This window comes from Bos javanicus, chromosome 20 (genome assembly GCF_032452875.1).
Source record: "Bos javanicus breed banteng chromosome 20, ARS-OSU_banteng_1.0, whole genome shotgun sequence".
In the NCBI taxonomy this organism is placed as follows: domain Eukaryota; kingdom Metazoa; phylum Chordata; class Mammalia; order Artiodactyla; family Bovidae; genus Bos; species Bos javanicus.
In genome coordinates, this window is record NC_083887.1 from 19,574,932 (window position 1) to 19,593,543 (window position 18,612).

Genomic DNA, 18,612 nt, shown 5'->3' on the forward strand with positions numbered 1-18,612 from the left:
AAAATCCCAACAGTACTGAGGATAGGGTGCCCGAATCAGTGAGCTGGAGTTTGCAAACAAGAAAGGTTAGAGACTGTCCAAGTAGAAAGTGCATATACTTCAATGTTCATGAACTATCAAAGAATCAGCATCAACAGAGCAATGACAACAATGTGGACTGGAGAGCAGTTAGGATGGATGGTACCTCATTATGGAATGGCATTCAGATAGTAGAATTTAAAGAAAGAAAAAAAAAAAAGTAGAAGAAGCAGAACTTCATACTGCCTAAGTTCTCCCAGTAGGCAGTGTTTCAAATACTGAAGACCTACCTTTGCAGGAAGAGGATCAGTTATACTTGGCCTGTTTCAGTTCAGTTCAGTTCAGTCGCTCAGTCGTGTCCGACTCTTTGAGACTCGAAGAATTGCAGCAGCCAGGCCTCCCTGTCCATCACCAACTCCCGGAGTTCACTCAGACTCATGTCCGTAGAGTCGGTGATGCCATCCAGCCATCTCATCCTCTGTCGTCCCCTTCTCCTCCTGCCCCCAATCCCTCCCAGCATCAGGGTCTTTTCCAATGAGTCAACTCTTCGCATGAGGTGGCCAAAGTACTGGAGTTTCAACTTTAGCATCATTCCTTCCAAAGAACACCCAGGACTGATCTCCTTTAGAATGGACTGGTTGGATCTCCTTGCAGTCTAAGGGACTCTCGAGAGTCTTCTCCAACACCACAGTTCAAAAGCATCAATTCTTCGGTGCTCAGCCTTCTTCACAGTCCAACTCTCACATCCATACATGACCACTGGAAAATCCATAGCCTTGACTAGCCGGACCTTTGTTGGCAAAGTAATGTCTCTGCTTTTGAATATGCTATCTAGGTTGGTCATAACTTTCCTTCCAAGGAGTAAGCATCTTTTAATTTCCTGGCTGCAGTCACCATCTGCAGTGATTTTGGAACCCCCCAAAAAATAAAGTCTGACACTGTTTCCACTGTTTCCCCATCTATTTGCCATGAAGTGATGGGACCAGATGCCATGATCTTCGTTTTCTGAATGTTGAGCTTTAAGCCAACTTTTTCACTCTCCTCTTTCACTTTCATCAAGAGGCTTTTTAGTTCCTTTTCACTTTCTGCCATAAGGGTGGTGTCATTTGCATATCTGAGGTTATTGATATTTCTCCCGGCAATCTTGATTCCAGCTTGTGCTTCTTCCAGCCCAGCGTTTCTCATGATGTACTCTGCATAGAAGTTAAATAAGCAGGGTGACAATATACAGCCTTGAGGTACTCCTTTTCCTATTTGGAACCAGTCTGTTGTTCCATGTCCAGTTCTAACTGTTGCTTCCTGACCTGCATACAGGTTTCTCAAGAGGCAGGTCAGGTGGTCTGGTATTCCCATCTCTTTCAGAATTTTCCACAGTTTATTTATCCAAAAGCAAAAATGTGAGTAGCAAGATTACTAGAAGTGTCTTCTTAGAGTATGAAAGACAATTATGATAGCTTAGGTTACTGGCTTTCAGTAAATTCCATCTGGTATTTTACAAATTAGCTCATTATTCTGCTGTTTTTATGAATGTGTTAGTCTGCAAACATATCATTGTCACAAATTAGTCACCTAGTGTGTCTCTGAAAGTGATTTAATACAAGCACACCCACATCATAATATGGGATAGTAAACTAGGTCCTGGCTTGACCCTCTAAATGGAATTCAGCATAAAGTATGATTCACTTTGCAAGGGGATTTTGGCATACACACTACCTTCTGATTTCCTAAGATTAGAAATGTGATCACTAGAATGTGATCCTTGCCACGAGTATTAACAATACCATGTGATATTAAAAACCTCTTTAGTTTCCCCTATGAACCTCGAGAGATCCCAGCCTACTGATAAATGATGAATTTACAAATTTAGCATAGCTTTGTTTGTTTTTATTTGCATTGGTTGTCGCAGGTGTCATCACAACTGTTTCAGTTCAATAATAGCAATTGCAATTTTGAGAATTATCGTAAACATCTGATTTTGAAAGCATTTTTTTTTTCTTTTAGAAGGGAAGCAGATGAGTTTACCCACCAGCTATTTAGAAAGAAAAAAAAATATGTAGGAAAACATAAGCTTCCCTCACCTAACTTGATTACCTATTAAGAAGTGCCTTGGAATATAATCAGAAAACTCTCTCAGGGACGATGCCTTTGGTGCAAGCTTGGAGCTGCGAACTCAATGGCTTAATATAAACAAATAAGGAAGATGTAGGCTTCCCTGGTCGCTCAGATGGTAAATAATCTGCCTGCAATGCAGAAGACCCGGGTTCAATCCCTGGATCTAGAAGATCCCCTGGAGAAGGAATGGCAACCCACTCCAGTATTCTTGCCTGGGAAATTCCATGGACAGAGGACACTGGGAGGCCACAGTCCATGGGGTCACAAAGAGTTGGACATAACTGAGTGATCAACACTTTCATTTTCATAACGGGAAGTTTTAAGATAGAGTGTTCCAGTGATTGTTTCTTGCTTTTTGTTTTTGTTATTTATTTGCTTGTTTGTTTTTCAGGGGGTAGTTGTTAAGAGGCTCAGGCACATCACCCAGATTTTGCTTGCCTTCTTACGATGTTGTCCTTTTGCTCAGACAGACTCTCCTCATTATTGCAAGATCATGGCCCCAGCCAGGCACAAGGTCCAGGGTCAGAAAACAAACCCTTTTCTTCCTTTGTGCTTCTAACTTTTTATGATATGCTTCTCCCAGAAGACATTTCAGCCAACTTACCTTCATATCTCTTTGGTGAGGTTTGGTTTTAGGACATAAAGGAATTACTGGGATTAGACTATTCAGGATTTATGTCTGAACTGGGCAGGGAATCACTTTCTCTGAGTACTTAGCTGCCACAAAAAGTAAATTCTTGTGATAACAGTTGGGTTTCTGCCAGCAAGGAAGAGGGAGGGTGGATGTTGAGTCTTTACCAACAATGGTAAAGGAACCATGGTGTTACAAACATGGTAATAAATGTTAAAAATGAAGTTTCAACAAAGGCAGTGAGATACAATAAAAGCCCCATTCCAAAGTGTGGTGTCTGTGCTAAGTTCCAAGTTTCAAAGTAGTTGGCCAAGAGTCAGTTTCATGACTTTGGGGCCTCTTATACCAGGGCCCTTAACTCAGATCAAGGCGATCACAGAGTTCAAAGAGGGGGGAAAGAAGAGTAACATATTAAAAGCAATTCACTTTTTATAGAAAGAGATAACTGGGTGGTGCTGTGAGCCTTACCGTCTCTTACCTCAAAGGGAGCTGTAGTCATCTCATTCACATCAAATGTGAAAAAATGTGAATGTGAATCCTCAAAACCAGAAAAAAAGGATTCGGTGGTGGGAATTGTTCCCATAGACCAGATGCACACCACACTTGAGAGAGAGCTGGCCTTGAACCATTTTATTTCCTTCCTTAGAGGACCACCTGGAAAAGGCACTTGAACTTCACATGAAGTGTTTGGCTTTGTAGAGATGGGACCCCTACAAAACCATGGGCTTGGTGGAGGGGGATGATGAACCAGCAGCACTCTGAACACAAAGCTCTGCCTGGCTCATGAGAGTTGCAGCCGGAGGGGCCAGTGGGCACACAGCTAATGAATCCACAAAAGTGCCCAGGAGACAAGGAGGCAACATGCAACATCTGCCAGGTCCCCAGTGCAAAATACCATCTTATGAACATGCCAGGTCAAAAAAGACATCTTCCTTTCATCACCTCTCTCCATGCTCTGACCTCAGAGTAGTCAGTACCAACAGCTGGGAAGTCAGGATAGGATGGAAAGGGTAAGATAGACCCTGCCCTTGCCTCACTAACTTACCATGTTGCAAGCAGCTAGCCTGCAGTGAGCCCAGCTGGGACCTGGAAGAAGATGTGAGTTAAATCAAGTTTGGAGTTTCAGATTACAATTTGAAAGGCTCATTCTAATATCTGAGTAAAATCTGAGTTGATGGTTTAAGGAGAATATAAAGTTCTCTATTGCCTAAGAGTGCCCAGAAAAGTCACATGACTTTCCCCATATAAAATTTTAAGGGGTAATAAGAAACCAAAACAAAATGGTTTTAATACACATCACATGCCCTTATTTTCAATAACTTTGTTATAATGTCGATACTTTTAATTTTTTTAACATTCTGACAATACCACATCACATTTGTATCTCTAGTTGCATGTTTTTCCTTTCGATCATCCTCTAATATTTGAAAGGAAAACTATACCTTCCAACGAATATTCTAATTTTTGAAACACCTATGCACCAGTAGAAGAATCTCAAAGTAGATCTTCATTAAAGATACAAGGCAGTAATTCACTGTGGAAACAAGGGAAATAAAGTTAGTGGTAAAGGTAGTGCCCTTCTGTCACAGTCCACTGATTTTCATTGGCCCTTGTTCCATTCACCCCTCTTCCTTTCAGACTCCTTAGGACTGGGAGTTTAGGATTGTCAGCTGCTCACAGAAGGTACTGGCCTTGAGGAGAGGTCACCAGGGATTCTTGTTGTTGTTCAGTAGCTAAGTCATGTCTGATGCTTTGTGACTCCACGGACTGCAGCACACCAGATGTCCCTATCTTTCACCATCTCCCAGAGTTTGCTCAGGCTCAGGTTGATTAAGTGGGTGATTCCATCCAACCAGGGATCCTGCATTGTAACAATTTCTTGACCCTTCTCTTTCAAGAACAAAAGTGTTCCAACCCTAGACACACTATGGCAGCCTCATCCAAATGATCTGCCTCTAATTAATGGATATTTGTTGGGCAGAAGAACAAAGGTGAGGAGTTTATATTTTCATTAACTTTGCTCCCGCTTCCAGTGCAACTTCCATTCTTTTAAAAAGAAAGCAGAAATTTAAAAAAGAAATCAAAGAAGCTTGCTGAGAGTCCTGGTAACAAAGGACCAGATCCTCATCTACCTGTTCCATCAACACCAGATCCGCATCTACCTGTTCCATCAACAATCTAAAGGGAAAGGGTCAGTGAGACGAGAGGAGACATCCTCAGGGTTAACTTATTATTGGATCAGCTTTGCTACTATTTTGTGGAAAAATTTAAAATTCTTTTGTGTCTTCATCCATTTTATAAACCGTGAAACTAAGAACAACAGATGAAATCAGGTAATATTCCATGTTGAATTCGTCCCCACTCATGACATGTTTCCCATAGGGAAAAGTATAAGCTACATAGATAAGCAGTTGGATCACATATTAGTATTTTTCTTTTTAATTCAGTCGTGGATGTGGTGTTTATGTTTGCCCATCTGAATCTGCTAAGTGAGCTGTATAGTCTGTAGGGATGTTTTTAGGGGTGGAGTGTGCCAAGAGAGGCAAGCTGGTTGATCGCTTCAGGTGCTCAGTGTTCTGGATTCTCCTCCAAGTGAGAGCTTCGACAAGCACAGCAGAGCAGAAGGTACTGAACTAGGTGAAGGAGGAGTTATCTGTCTACAGTAGGCAAGTAGGAGTTAATAATTAGCCTTGAATTTATTTTGCACTCAAGTGTAAAGAATGTTTTAATTAATTATATCAAAATGACTTTAAAATTATTATTCTAAAAGATTGAGTTCTGGTTTTAATGTGTTTTAATATTTTGAAACTGTCAAGTGATTATTTTAAAATAATCATTTGAATGTTCTTTTTTCTCCCTAAAAAGGAATTTACCTTTCGAGTGCTAAATTTTCTTCCTCCATCAGGTTAATAAAAATTGCACTATTTGCCCCCTTCATTATTCTCTCTCTCTCTCTCTCTCTGTCTTTTGCCTTCTATCTGAGACAAATTAACATTCACTGAAGAAAGTAATGAGAGGAGTTTAAGAAGAATAAGAAGCCAATATTTTGACTTAAAGTGTAATGTATGTCAGTCATATGAAAAGGTTGCTCTCTCCAGAACCCCTATGCGTGGATGTAGATGTATATACAGTAAATGTTAATTATTCTGGGTGTGTTTTATGTAAGCCCCTTGATTGAGTAACCATCAATTCTATGTCAAGCTAATTCACTTCTCTATTCAATATTACAATATAGCATTAATTTTAAGTTGTTTTATTTTTGGAGGGAGGGAAAGGATTTATGAATAGCAACATAAAATTTCTTATATAGTGACTCATCTAGTCAAGATTTTGATTGCAAGGAAAAGAAACTAACTTAGACTGGGTTTTGTGAAAAAGGAAGAATATAGTTAATGTAAAGATACAAAAATCATAGAAACAAAGTGTAACTGGATCTTGTTGGATTTATAAAACTCTAGAATTAGGCAATTCTTCTTTGTGTGGCTATATAATCATTCATTTCTGTTTGTCTCTGTGTTTCAGCTCTTTGCCTGCTTCTCTATCTGTAATTACTGCAATTTTCTTAGTCATCGCTTTGCATTTGATCCAAAATGGCTTCAGCCCCTAAGTCCACATGACACTTTGGTTCAAGCTCATCTGTAACTGATTAGATTCCCTCTGTTTTCTTATGAACATATGCATTTCAAATGTGAATATTAATGTTTTCTATCAAGTGAATGAATCAGGTGCCAATGGGTCACATTTTCATACCTACTGCAGTTGGATTTTACAAGAGTCCTAAGGGTGTAGTTAGTTCAGTTCAGTCGAGTCGCTCAGTCGTGTCCGACTCTTTGTGACCCCATGAATCGCAGTGCGCCAGGCCTCCCTGTCCATCACCAACTCCCGGAGTTCACTCAGACTCACATCCATCGAGTCAGTGATGCCATCCAGCCATCTCATCCTCTGTTGTCCCCTTCTCCTCCTGCCCCCAATCCCTCCCAGCATCAGAGTCTTTTCCAATGAGTCAACTCTTTGCATGAGGTGGCCAAAGTACTGGAGTTTCAGCTTTAGCATCGTTCCTTCCAAAGAAAGCCCAGGGCTGATCTCCTTCAGAATGGACTGGTTGGATCTCCTTGCAGTCCAAGGGACTCTCAAGAGTCTTCTCCAACACCACAGTTCAAAATCATCAATTCTTTGGTGCTCAGCCTTCTTCACAGTCCAACTCTCACATCCATACATGACTACTGGAAAAACCATAGCCTTGACTAGCTGGACCTTTATTGGCAAAGTAATGTCTCTGCTTTTGAATATGCTATCTAGGTTGGTCATAACTTTTCTTCCAAGGAGTAAGCGTCTTCTAATTTCATGGCTGTAGTCACCATCTGCAGTGATTTTGAAGCCCAGAAAAATAAAGTCTGATACTGTTTCCAATGTTTCTCCATCTATTTCCCATGAAGTGATGGGACCAGATGCCAAGATCTTAGTGTTCTGAATGTTGAGCTTTAAGCCAACTTTTTCACTTTCATCAAGAGGCTTTTTAGTTCCTCTTCACTTTCTACCATAAGAGTGGTGTTATCTGCATATCTGAGGTTATTGATATTTCTCCTGGCAATCTTGATTCCAGCTTGTGCTTCTTCCAGCCCAGCGTTTCTCACGATGTACTCTGCATAGAAGTTAAATAAGCAGGGTGACAATATACAGCCTTGAGGTACTCCTTTTCCTATTTGGAACCAGTCTGTTGTTCCATGTCCAGTTCTAACTGTTGCTTCCTGACCTGCATACAGGTTTCTCAAGAGGCAGGTCAGGTGGTCTGGTATTCCCATCTGTTTCAGAATTTTTCACACTTTATTGTGATCCACACAGTCAAAGGCTTTGGCATAGTCAATAAGGAAGGCTCTTTAGAAATAACTGTCAGAAGACAAAAATAATCATGTTTGGTGTATTCATTGATTCATTTATGATAATCATTCACTCAACAAATATTTCATTGAGCACTTCTTATACACCAGACACTATTCTAGGCACTGAGAATACTGCAGAGACAAAAGAGACCAACGAAATCCCAGTGTCCTGATGGAATTTCTCTTATAATCTTTAACCCTTTATTTCAAATATAATTGGAAAAAAAATAGAATAGCAGTGTCCTCATCGGTAAATACAAGGTATTAAAATTAATAATACATGTTTATGTGTCTTTATGTATATATGTAATATGTACATTATAAATGTGCTAAATCGCTTCAGTTGTGTCCAGCTTTGTTAATTGGCTATGCTGTGCTGTGCTTAGTCAGTCAGTAGTGTCTGATGCTTTGTGACCCCATAGACTGTTACCGGCCAGGCTTCTCTGTCTGTGGGATTCTCCAGGCAAGAATACTGGAGTGTGTTGCCATGCCCTCCTCCAGGGGATCTACCTGATCCAGGGATCGAACACAAGTCTCCTGCAGCTCCTGTATTAAAGGCAGATTCTTTACCACTGAGCCACCAGGGAAGCCCTTAATTTGTAAATATAGTCATATTTGCTTTTACTTCGTTAACTGTCAGTGGTGTGTAAGTGGGAGTGTGTGTGTGTGTGTATTTATGCATTGGAAACAGTAATTGAGGTCTTTGGATTTTAAATGACATCTAATTTGGGAACTTTGATGTAGCCTCTTTTAACTTCCAATGAAAATGACTATGAAAATACGCCCTCCCAAAACTGCAATTAGAAAAGCACTTAAACCCAGGACCAATAGTGATTGATGCCAGAATATTAAAGAACCAATAAATTAGATTGAAAATATAAATAATAGATCGTCCATCTTATGTCATTCTACAAGTAGATAAAAATAATTTATTGGATTTACCTGGACCGGGAACATATATAGTATATACTGTTACTATAGTAGATATGTAACTATCTTACGTTTTTTTACAAGAAGTGTACCAGCATACACAAAGTAAGAGCAGAATGACCAAGTTAGGAAATATACAAGTTTGCAAATATGTACATATTTGAGCTGGAGTAAACTAAGCGCATCCTGTTATCAAGATACGTAATCAGATATGTCATTGTGTAAGTAGGCATAGTTCAGTGTCAGTGGGTCCAACTCTGAATCACCATTGCTTTTGGTCCCAGTTACAGTGTTTATATAAACATGAAAAATAAGAAATCAATTATTCTTTTCTTTTTTAAGGCTTGATACTGATTGAGCTAATAATGTTAGTGGAGTGTTTGAATTCTTGAATATATATTTTAATTCTCATTGTTCAGCTTTGAGGTTAGATATTTCAAATCAGAGATTTTGAAATTATTAGAAATGTGGTTTTGAAATTCCAATGTATCTATATTAACTATAAATGACTATCCTTCCTTAATAAGTACTGTATATATTTTTCTCTTCATTGGTGTCTCAATTTTGATAATAATACCTGGAAATATTCTCATTAAGAAGATTAATCAACTCAGAAATATGTAAAGTAAAAGGTGAAAATCCTTTTTTAAAGAGGCTTACTTTTACTTCCTTATCTCAGAGGTAATTAGTTTACCAGTATTTGGTGTATATCCTTCTGGTTCTTTTCCTCTAATTGGCATAAATATATATATCTATATTCACATGTGGAGAAGGCAATGGCACCCCACTCCAGTACTCTTGCCTGGAAAATCCCATGGATGGAGGAGCCTGGTAGGCTGCAGTCCATGGGGTCATGAAGAGTCGGACACACTGAGCGACTTCACTTTCACTTTTCACTTTCCTGCATTGGAGAAGGAAATGGCAACCCACTCCAGTGTTCTTGCCTGGAGAATCCCAGGGACGGCGGAGCCTGGTGGGCTGCCGTCTATGGGGTCGCACAGAGTCGGACACGACTGAAGTGACTTAGCAGCAGCATATTCACATGTACATTTAAATTCATGTTAAGTAATTCATATTAAAAATATTACTCTGAAAGGTTGAGATTTTTTTTAAAAGCTTTTCACCTACCAATATTTCAGGTGTTTTTTCCAAGTCATTCTTAGAAATCTATACTATCCCAGAAACATGGTATATTTTGAAGCTGGGCCTTAAGTATTATATGAGAAATATTTTTACTTCTTTAAATTTGATATGATACAAAGCTTTTAGAAAAGTTTAAGGTAGAAATGAGATGTAATTACATTTCAGAAGGGACTTCCAATACTATCTCCTTGTAAATTGCAGACCAGGTGAAGAATATTCTATTACATTTTCTAAAGATTGAATATGTGCATAAGTTCGTCATGCTAAGTTGCTTCAGTAGTGTCCAGCTGTTTGCAGTCTTGTGGATTGTAGCCCGCCAGACTCCTCTGTGCGTGGGATTCTCCTGGCAAGAATACTGGAGTGGGCTGCCGTGCCTTCCTCTTCCCAATCCAGGGATTGAATCCACCTCTCTTATTGTCTACGGCATCAGCAGGCCGTTTCTTTACCACTGGTGCCACCCAGGAAAAAGCTAAAAAGTATATGTGAGCAACATTTAAAGCGTTCTCTTCATGTTACAAAATATATTCTATAATTACCCCCAAATTTAAAAATTATAATAACCTGTAAATTTGCTGTTATTTCTATTACAATAAGGAAATTGAATCTCCCAGACTTTTAGTGAGTTGTTAAAAATTACACAGAAGTGAAAGGCAGAAAGTGAAATTAAGGGCTCACATCTTGAGACTCTAAGAGCAAATTCGACTTTTGCTCTTCAAAGTTGTTGTAGATTTTTTCCACATTTGATTTCTGAATAATAAATATTAATAGTAAGTTCTTTCTTTGTATCCTAAAATTAGTTATTCCAACACTTCTGCTTTCAAAAATATTAGAAGTAGAATTTAGCAAGCTTTCTAAATATCCCAATTATGAAATGTGTTTGATGATATAGAATTTTATCCTATGAATATGTTTAACATGTAAGATGGGAAAATTTAAGTTTAGGCTATATGAGCCAAAGTAACTTGTTATATTAGTTAAATCATGAAAATTTCCATCAAAGCATCTCTTGGTTTTAGGTAATCAAAATAGGTGTTCCATGCATTTCTTTTACACTTTTCTGTTGGTGGTTGTAAGCTTGGTCATAAGAACATGTGGAAATTGAATGAACTAGCAACTTGCTGAAACATGACCCTATTCCCTGATTCTTAGCAGTTGAAACCATGTCTTCATGAAGTGCTCCTCTTATTTCACTTATAAAGGTGCTGAACAGTGTGCCTTCAGGCTTTGCTAGAACTTGCCAGAAATGAGAAGCCATCACTATCAACATGGTCATTAGTTAACATTTGTTGACTGAGTGCCAACAACGTTTTTGGTGTTACAAATACACAGAGAAAGACACTGTTCTTTTCCAGAGGGATTGGTTTTCTGTTGGGGGGGCGGGAGAGAGCATTTGGTCTGAATGTTCTTTTTCTACTGGGAGGTAAGGGTGGGAATGGGATGACTGGCAGTCGTCTTGGGTCTCATTCTACATACGGGGATGTCACTCTTACTTGCTTATTAATTGATAATATATATAATGAAGTGTTAGTCACTCAGTCATGTCCGACTCTTTGTGACCCTGTGGACTGGAGACTGCCAGGCTCCAGTCCATGGGATTTGCCAGGCAAGAATACTGGAGTGGGTTGCCAGGGGAACTTCCTGACCCAGGGATTGAACCTGGGTTCCCCACATTACAGGCTGACTCTTTTACCAATTGAGCCATCAGGGAAGCCCAATATATATAATACAAAGAACAAAACTGACTTCCCTGGTGGCTCAGAAAGGAAAGCATCCACCTACAATGCAGAAGCCCTGGGATCAATCCCTGGATTGGGAAGACAACCCTGGAGAAGGCAATGGCTACCCACTCCAGTGTTCTTGCTGGTGAATTCCATGGACAGGGGAGCCCGATGGACTACAGTCTATGGGGTTGCAAAGAGTCAGACATGACTGAGTGACTAACACTGGCACTTTCATGCATACATACATAAGCATAAACAAAAAATATGCATACATTTCATTTTATTGGAAAAATTTAAGAATATATTGCTTTTTTGGCTTTTGGTGAAAAAATCATATCCCCCAGAATATCTTCTGCATTGTCTATTTACTAAGATATACTCATACCTGTACTACTAATATAGAGAATGTGCTTAAAAAATTATGCAGAGGTGAGAGTCCCTTGGACAGCAAGGAGATCAAACCAGTCAATCCTAAAGGAAATCAATCCTGTATATTCATTGGGTTTTCCTTGTAACTAAGCTGGTAAAGAATCCTCCTGCAATGGAGGAGACCCTGGTTTGATTCCTGGATCAGAAAGATCCCCTGGAGAAGGGATAGGCTTCCAGTATTCTTGGGCTTCCCTGGTGGTTCAGATGTTAAAGAATCCACCTGCAATGTGGGACACCTGCATTCGATCCCTGAGTTGGGAAGATCCCCTGGAGAAGGAAATGGAAACCACTCCAGTATTCTTGCCTGGAGAGCAGAGGAGCCTGGTAGGCTACAGTCCATGGGATCGCAAAGAGTCAGACACAACTGAACGACTTTCACTTCACTTCACTTCACTTCACTTCATAGTCACTGGAAAGACTGATGCCAAGCTGAAGCACCAGTACTTTGGCCACCTGATGCGAAGAGCCAACTCATTAGAAAAGACCCTGATGAAGGAAAAGACTGAGGGCAGAAGAAGGGGCCAAGAGAAGATGAGATGGTTGGATGGCATCACCTACTCAATGGACATGAGTTTGAGCAAACTCTGGAATATGGTGAAGGACAGGGAAGCCTGGCATGCTGCAGTCCATGGGGTCACAAAGAGTCAGACATGACCTGGCGGCTGAACAACAAATTTGTATATGTAAATATTTTTATACAAAAGTTATCAAGCCTCTCAAAAGAACAGGACATTTCTCTACATTATCTGAACTGACAATTAGTATTCTTAAAAGATTAATTAAAGAGCACTTTTTAGACCCTTTTCTATATCTAAATCTAGAGGAGTTTTAACTTCATTTCACTCAAGTTATTTAAGAGGCAGTCACTGAGAGTAACTGTTGGCTATAGCAAAATGTGATGGTGATAGAAAGACATACCTTAACACTTGAAATTAAAATTTCATTCTGAAAGTGAAACTCAGGGAAAATCAATGAGTTAAGTCATATCAGATAAGTGACCAAAGAGTTTAGGAAATAATGTTTGGACTAAGGGTGTGTCTTTATTATGCTTTGTTTATATTAGCATAAAGATATAACTTAATCACTTATATTAAACTCATTGTGAAATTGAAAAGGTTTGAAGAGAATGGAGTCTTGAGCCTGGCAATACAAAGATAAGATTTTGTTTGAAAAGTGTTAATTTTGTGTTTCTACTGTTAATGTTTTCGAGAACATTTTTTAAAGAACTCCCCTATTCACACCATACCTAGAAATAAAACAGGTAAAAGCAAAGGAACTCTGGATGAAACAGTACAAGGTACCTGGCCTTCACTTTGCCCTGAGTTGGCTCGAGGCAACTTTGCGAAACCACAAGACTCTTAGGAATTTAGTTTGAAAACTATCATCCTTGGAAGCATAACCCCTAGTCATGGCAGAAAGAGGCTTTAATTATAGGAAAAGAGCACTGGGACACTAACTAGTTAATTCTTCTGATTCTGAGTACAGTAAACAATCTCATGAAAATGTTACAGTATTCTGATTTGCTCAGGGTTTGTAGTTTATACTTTATCAGTAAAATAGCATCCTTTTTAAAATGTTAAAAATCCTTTTTAAAATAGCTTTTGAATTTAATCTCCTGTGAGGATAGTTAATGTGAGTCCAGCCTTGAAAGACCAGATATTCTCGTGCTTGTCTTGGTATTAAATTTTTAATAAGGAGACGATAACTAGCCTTTTGTCTTTAGGGCTGAGCCTACACCATGGCTATAGGAAGTTTGTGCCAATCTGTGTTACCTTGCTAATATTAATTTGAGCTCTTTTATTGATTAAAATGGTGGAGCTGGGATCCACTATAAAATAGTATTTTATGCTTACTCCTGTACCTCTTAGAAGTTGTATGAAAAGATGATTACCTTTTAGTAGAAAAAACAGATTTGTATTGCCCCTCTCCATCAACATTACTCATCTTTCAGAACTTTTATTTCAAATTACAAATCTATTAGTTCTGCCTAAATGTTATTTCACGAAGACTACACATTTGTGAAATATTAAATACATTTTGTGAAGCATCAGTTTGTAAAATAGTGATCAAACTCTGAAGACCCTGTTTGTAATATACATGGGATAAAAATGCTAGACATCAGCTATTTCTATTCTCTAAGCAAGTCTATTTTTAATATATGTTTGTTGCCTGGAGTTTTCAAAATACTCAGTTTAAGATTGTTTATTAATGGGTAGTCCTTGGTTCCCTGAGCTGATAAATCATATTTTTTCTTTCTTATCCCTCAAGCAGAAATTTGGCTTTTCTACTATTTGTCATAGCTTCTCACTTTTGTGTTCTTTCATTCTAATGTGTTACCTTATTCTAGACAGATGTGTCTTATAAAAATAGAAATAAAAAGCCAAGAAAAGTTTACCTAAAAATATTCAGTTGAAATCTCCCCTTGGTTTAAATATATTTTAAATTTACATTTCCTCTAGTAATCTGATGACTAAATTGCTTAGTTTTTTTTTTTTTTTAATTTTTAAAGTGATTTATTATTTGTCCACAAATGGAAACATAGCTAACAAGTACTGAATGTTAAACTGTGTGGTAATTGAGAGAGAGATATTTTGAGTGTTATTTCATCCATGGCTATCACTTTCACATACAAACAGAGTAGGGTAGAATGAACTTTGAAAAAAATGGAAATTTCAAATAAATGCCTATTACAAGGGAAAATAAATTTCTACATCATTTAAAAAGGTATTTATTTGCTACTTTCTATTGAGGCCTTTTTATATGTGTGAGGACTAAGTATTGGTTTTGTAGTAGGTTAATATCCATTATTCTATTATCACCATCCTCAAAGAACACTAACCTGTCAAATAATCATCAAATAATCTGAATTTTCTTCCAGATCTTCTACTAACATGATGTATGATGATGAACAAATGCTATCATTTTGGAGATTCAGCTCCAAAGCTGACATAATAAATGTCGTACTTTCCTCAGAATAATTCCATGAGGCTAAAATAGTACCTGTAAACATAAGTTTTTAGAAAACATTGCATTAATGCATGGTGGTATTCTTCTCTACAAAGGCACCAAGATACAGTGGTAATGAGTGCAGGCTTCGGAGGCAGACTTTCTTGATTCAGATTGTAACTCTTACTTGGCCTTGAGCAAACTGCTTACTATTAAGAGTGCCACTATTTCTTCTTCTGTAGAACAGGGCTAGTAATAGTCCATCCCTAATAGTGTTGTTGTGAGGATTAAATGAGATAATATTGTAAAGCACTTAGTACAGAGGCAGGGACATTGTAAGTGTTCCTTACTCTTAAAAAACAATATTTAAATATCTCATATAAATAACAAATTTTGAATTACTCAGCGATGCTTGGTTCAAACATTCAAAGCTTGTTAAAAACAATTCAGACTGAAATCTTCTGGTTCCCATCACAAATGGCATTGTGGAATTTATTCCCTTTAGAAAAAGGAGGTCGTGAGGATACAGCCTAGGCTACAGGAAATCCCAAGAAATATTCTCAAGTTTCTTTTCAGCTGTGGTACCATCTTTCTGAACCTACAAGTTCAAACTGCTTTTAAATAAATCACTCAATTCTTCCTCCTCCCAGTAGTACTTTCATCAGAATCATCGTTTGATCAAAATGAAAACTCCCCAAATCATGGCAGTTTTCAAGACTAAATTTCTTTATACCTGGTTTTAAATTTGTGGGCAATGCCACTGCCCCCCTCCCCCAAGTCTCTATAATGTTTTTTGCTATGCCAGGGCCTCACTGGGGAAATCCTAACTGAAGATAATAGCCTGATGTATTAAATGTTGCCAGTATTCCATTAATATTAAGTAATTGCATAACAGCCTTTTTAAATACTAAGTTAAAAGTGATACATTAATATTGAGTACACTGCTACTGTAAAGTCCATTCTCCTCCTGATTTCCGAGTAACACCATTTAAGTGCCAACCTACTATTACAAGAGTTTACTATTTTATTCTTGCTCCAAAATGGCATCAACAGCGATGGGGTGCTTTCAGGGGATTGTTGAACAGAATTTTTGCAACAAAGAGGGAAGCTTGAGGAAATGCAGAACAGCTCCAGTAGGCATGGCAAGGCTTTATCTCAGCACTTCTCAAATCCACACACCCCCTAATCAAGCAAGCAGCTTTATGGCATGCGCAATTGCAAGTCAAGTCTAACCGACTTCCGCAGGACTGGCTTCCACAGGATTTCCTGTCCAAAAAAGACCGGTGGTCCCCTGTCGCTAAATGGTTACAGAACCATCAAGTTAGCCAGGCGCCCCCTCCCCAGCGTGTGTGTGTATTAAAAACAAGAGAGTCGAAGTGACCAAACCCTGTCATTTGCACATTCTCTCTGTGGACTTCTTTATTCCCTTTCTCTTCATTGGGTAAGAGAGGGAAAAAAAAAAAAAAAACACACCACCCAGCTGACAAAAAGCCTCCCTCCTTAGTATCTATTTGTTCAAGGTGTCTTTTCCCTGGGAGGTTATTTACAGGTTTCTCGCTGCTTAGCTGGTCTCACCTGGTGATCACTTACTGAAGGAGAAATCTGCCCTTTCGGGGTGAGCTGTGTCTTTAACCCCTTTGGCCGGCTCTTCCTGGGAGGTGAGCGCGGCGCGCTGCAGTGTCTGGGAGCCCACCTAGAGGGCCCCCTTGACGCCAGCACATCCCCGGCCGGGCGGCAGCCTCTGCAGCCGAGCGGGCTGCTGCAGAGTTAATGTACAGTACCACGGAGCCTGCAAGTGTCCTGAGCTGTTCAGAGCCGGCTGGCGGGCACAGCCCGGGGCAGACGAGGCGGCTGCGACGATTCCAAAGGTTCTGCTGGAAATTCGGCGCTCGGGGACCCCAGTGGGAGCCTGTTGCCATTGTGTTTTAAAAGCATGCAAGGTCTGTATAGCTCGGGCGTGAGAATCTTTCAGAAGCTGTCAGAGCATCCGAGTAAATGACACCTACTGGGAAATTGAATTGGGGGTAAAAAAGAGAGAGAAGAGAGGAGAAAGACAGCGGGGGGTTAGAAATTCTTAGACAACGTCTGAGTTGCAGCTGTGAAAATTCATTTTCTTTCCAAGACAAAATATGAAAAGCCCGCACATGGGTTTGATAACAACAAATTAGAGGGGTTTCTGCAGGGAGAGGATCAATAGCTTAGTCATTTGACTGAAAGAGAGCAGGCAGCCTTATTATGGGGCTTGGCAGCAGAAATGAATGTTCTCCTAACAGCACCTTCTGAAGTCATGATGGGAGCTCCTGGTGATCCTTGCCTTCCTACTTTTGCAGTTGAAAACCAGCCATTCTGAGAGGGGGAGAGAAGTTGGCTTTTGGTTATACATGGTTGCTAGCCCCTCTGCCCAGGTCTTTGTCCGACACGTCTCAGAAGGCAGCACTGCGTTAAAGTGACCACACATGAATATGTGCCTCAGAAAGAAGAAAAAGCAATATTCATTTCTAAAGGACAGCATGGCCAAGCAACCTGAAGTTTTCCATTTCCCTTCTAACACTTCTTTAACAAGGATAACAAGAAACTGTCTTTTGACTCCTTTTTTCCCACATTCCAGAGTCCTTCCTGCAAAGATGCATTAATTCCACTCCAGGCACTTGGATTTTACTGGGACAATATTTGCCACCATTTAGGATTAGCGATTGAACTGGTTATTTTAGTAAGTTGACTAAACTACTGGAACCTAAATGGGTGGACCCATGCCTGCAGTGCTCTGTGATGTTTCTTTCTTCAAACCCTGGAAGGGCTTTTGTTGTTGCTCTTTGTTTTTTGGGGGGGAATTTTTTGGAATTCAATACTTGTTGCAATAATTGCCCATGATAGCTGCTCAAACAGGAGAGTTGGAATTCATCTTTGAAAATCACTACATGTAACATACAAGACAAGGAAAATATTAATGACGGAAGATCTGCCAACATGATGCATGTGAACAATTTCCCCTTTAGAAGGCATTCCTGGATATGGTGAGTAATCAATATCCCCTTCAGTTGGTAATACTCAGAATTATAAAATTCCATGACAGGTACCAGAGGTGGATTTGTCTTGAACAAGAATATCAGTCTCACATGAGGATGAAAAGTAAAACATGTTTAAAAACAAATATTTCTGAGAAAGTATTGGTTATGCAATAACAAATTACTTGTTAATATAAAAGCATTCCAAATAAGTCAGGTATGAGGACATTGACAAGTGCTGAAATTTCATAGAGAGACCAAAAAAAAAAAAAAAAAAAGCCACAACAACTTTGAGAATGGCAACTATTTAATTAATAAGTAAAAGGAAAAAGGAAGTTTAGGATTTGGTATTTACACTTTTGTCTTTTTTTTTAATTTGAAAATTCCCTGGGGAAGGACACACACAGGCATCTCATGTCAATTTGCTTGGTGTTAGGTCTTTGAAAATTTCCAAAAGAAGGTTTAAGGGAAAACTTAGAATGCTGACTCAATTTTAAAATGATGTTAAGATATGTTGGTGCCTGAGATTTAAGGAATATTTTAACTATTCAAGAAATATTTCTACCAGAATGAGCCAATTTCATAGAATTCTAACAGATGAATCATGAGATGCTCGGACTCTCATGGAACTTGCTTAGTGCAATGATATTTGGTCATGTATTCATGACCAATTCAATGTAATGAATTAAGGTCCATGGGCATGTGACATCATGTACCATTTCTTGTTAGAGTTTATGATTAAACGTTTCTAGGAACTAGTTGCTGAGGGTAGTATAAGGGCAAAGCTCACTATTTAA

At 39.0% G+C, this 18,612-nt stretch overlaps 1 protein-coding gene across 9 annotated transcripts in view; it reads left to right on the top strand.

Annotated features, from left to right (window-relative positions):
- PDE4D (phosphodiesterase 4D) overlaps nucleotides 1–18,612 on the top strand; it is a 1,603,025-nt gene that overhangs the window by 969,563 nt on the left and 614,850 nt on the right. The window contains exons 1-2 of one of the 9 annotated variants that reach the window (XM_061393132.1): nucleotides 12,715–16,750; nucleotides 17,141–17,824. The exons of the other annotated variants lie outside the window; for them this stretch is intronic. Of the exons in view, the coding sequence (XP_061249116.1) occupies nucleotides 17,778–17,824 (47 nt within the window). The 5' untranslated portion in view covers nucleotides 12,715–16,750; nucleotides 17,141–17,777. Of the gene's footprint in view, nucleotides 1–12,714; nucleotides 16,751–17,140; nucleotides 17,825–18,612 lie in introns of those variants that run through there. 9 annotated transcript variants of the gene reach the window in all.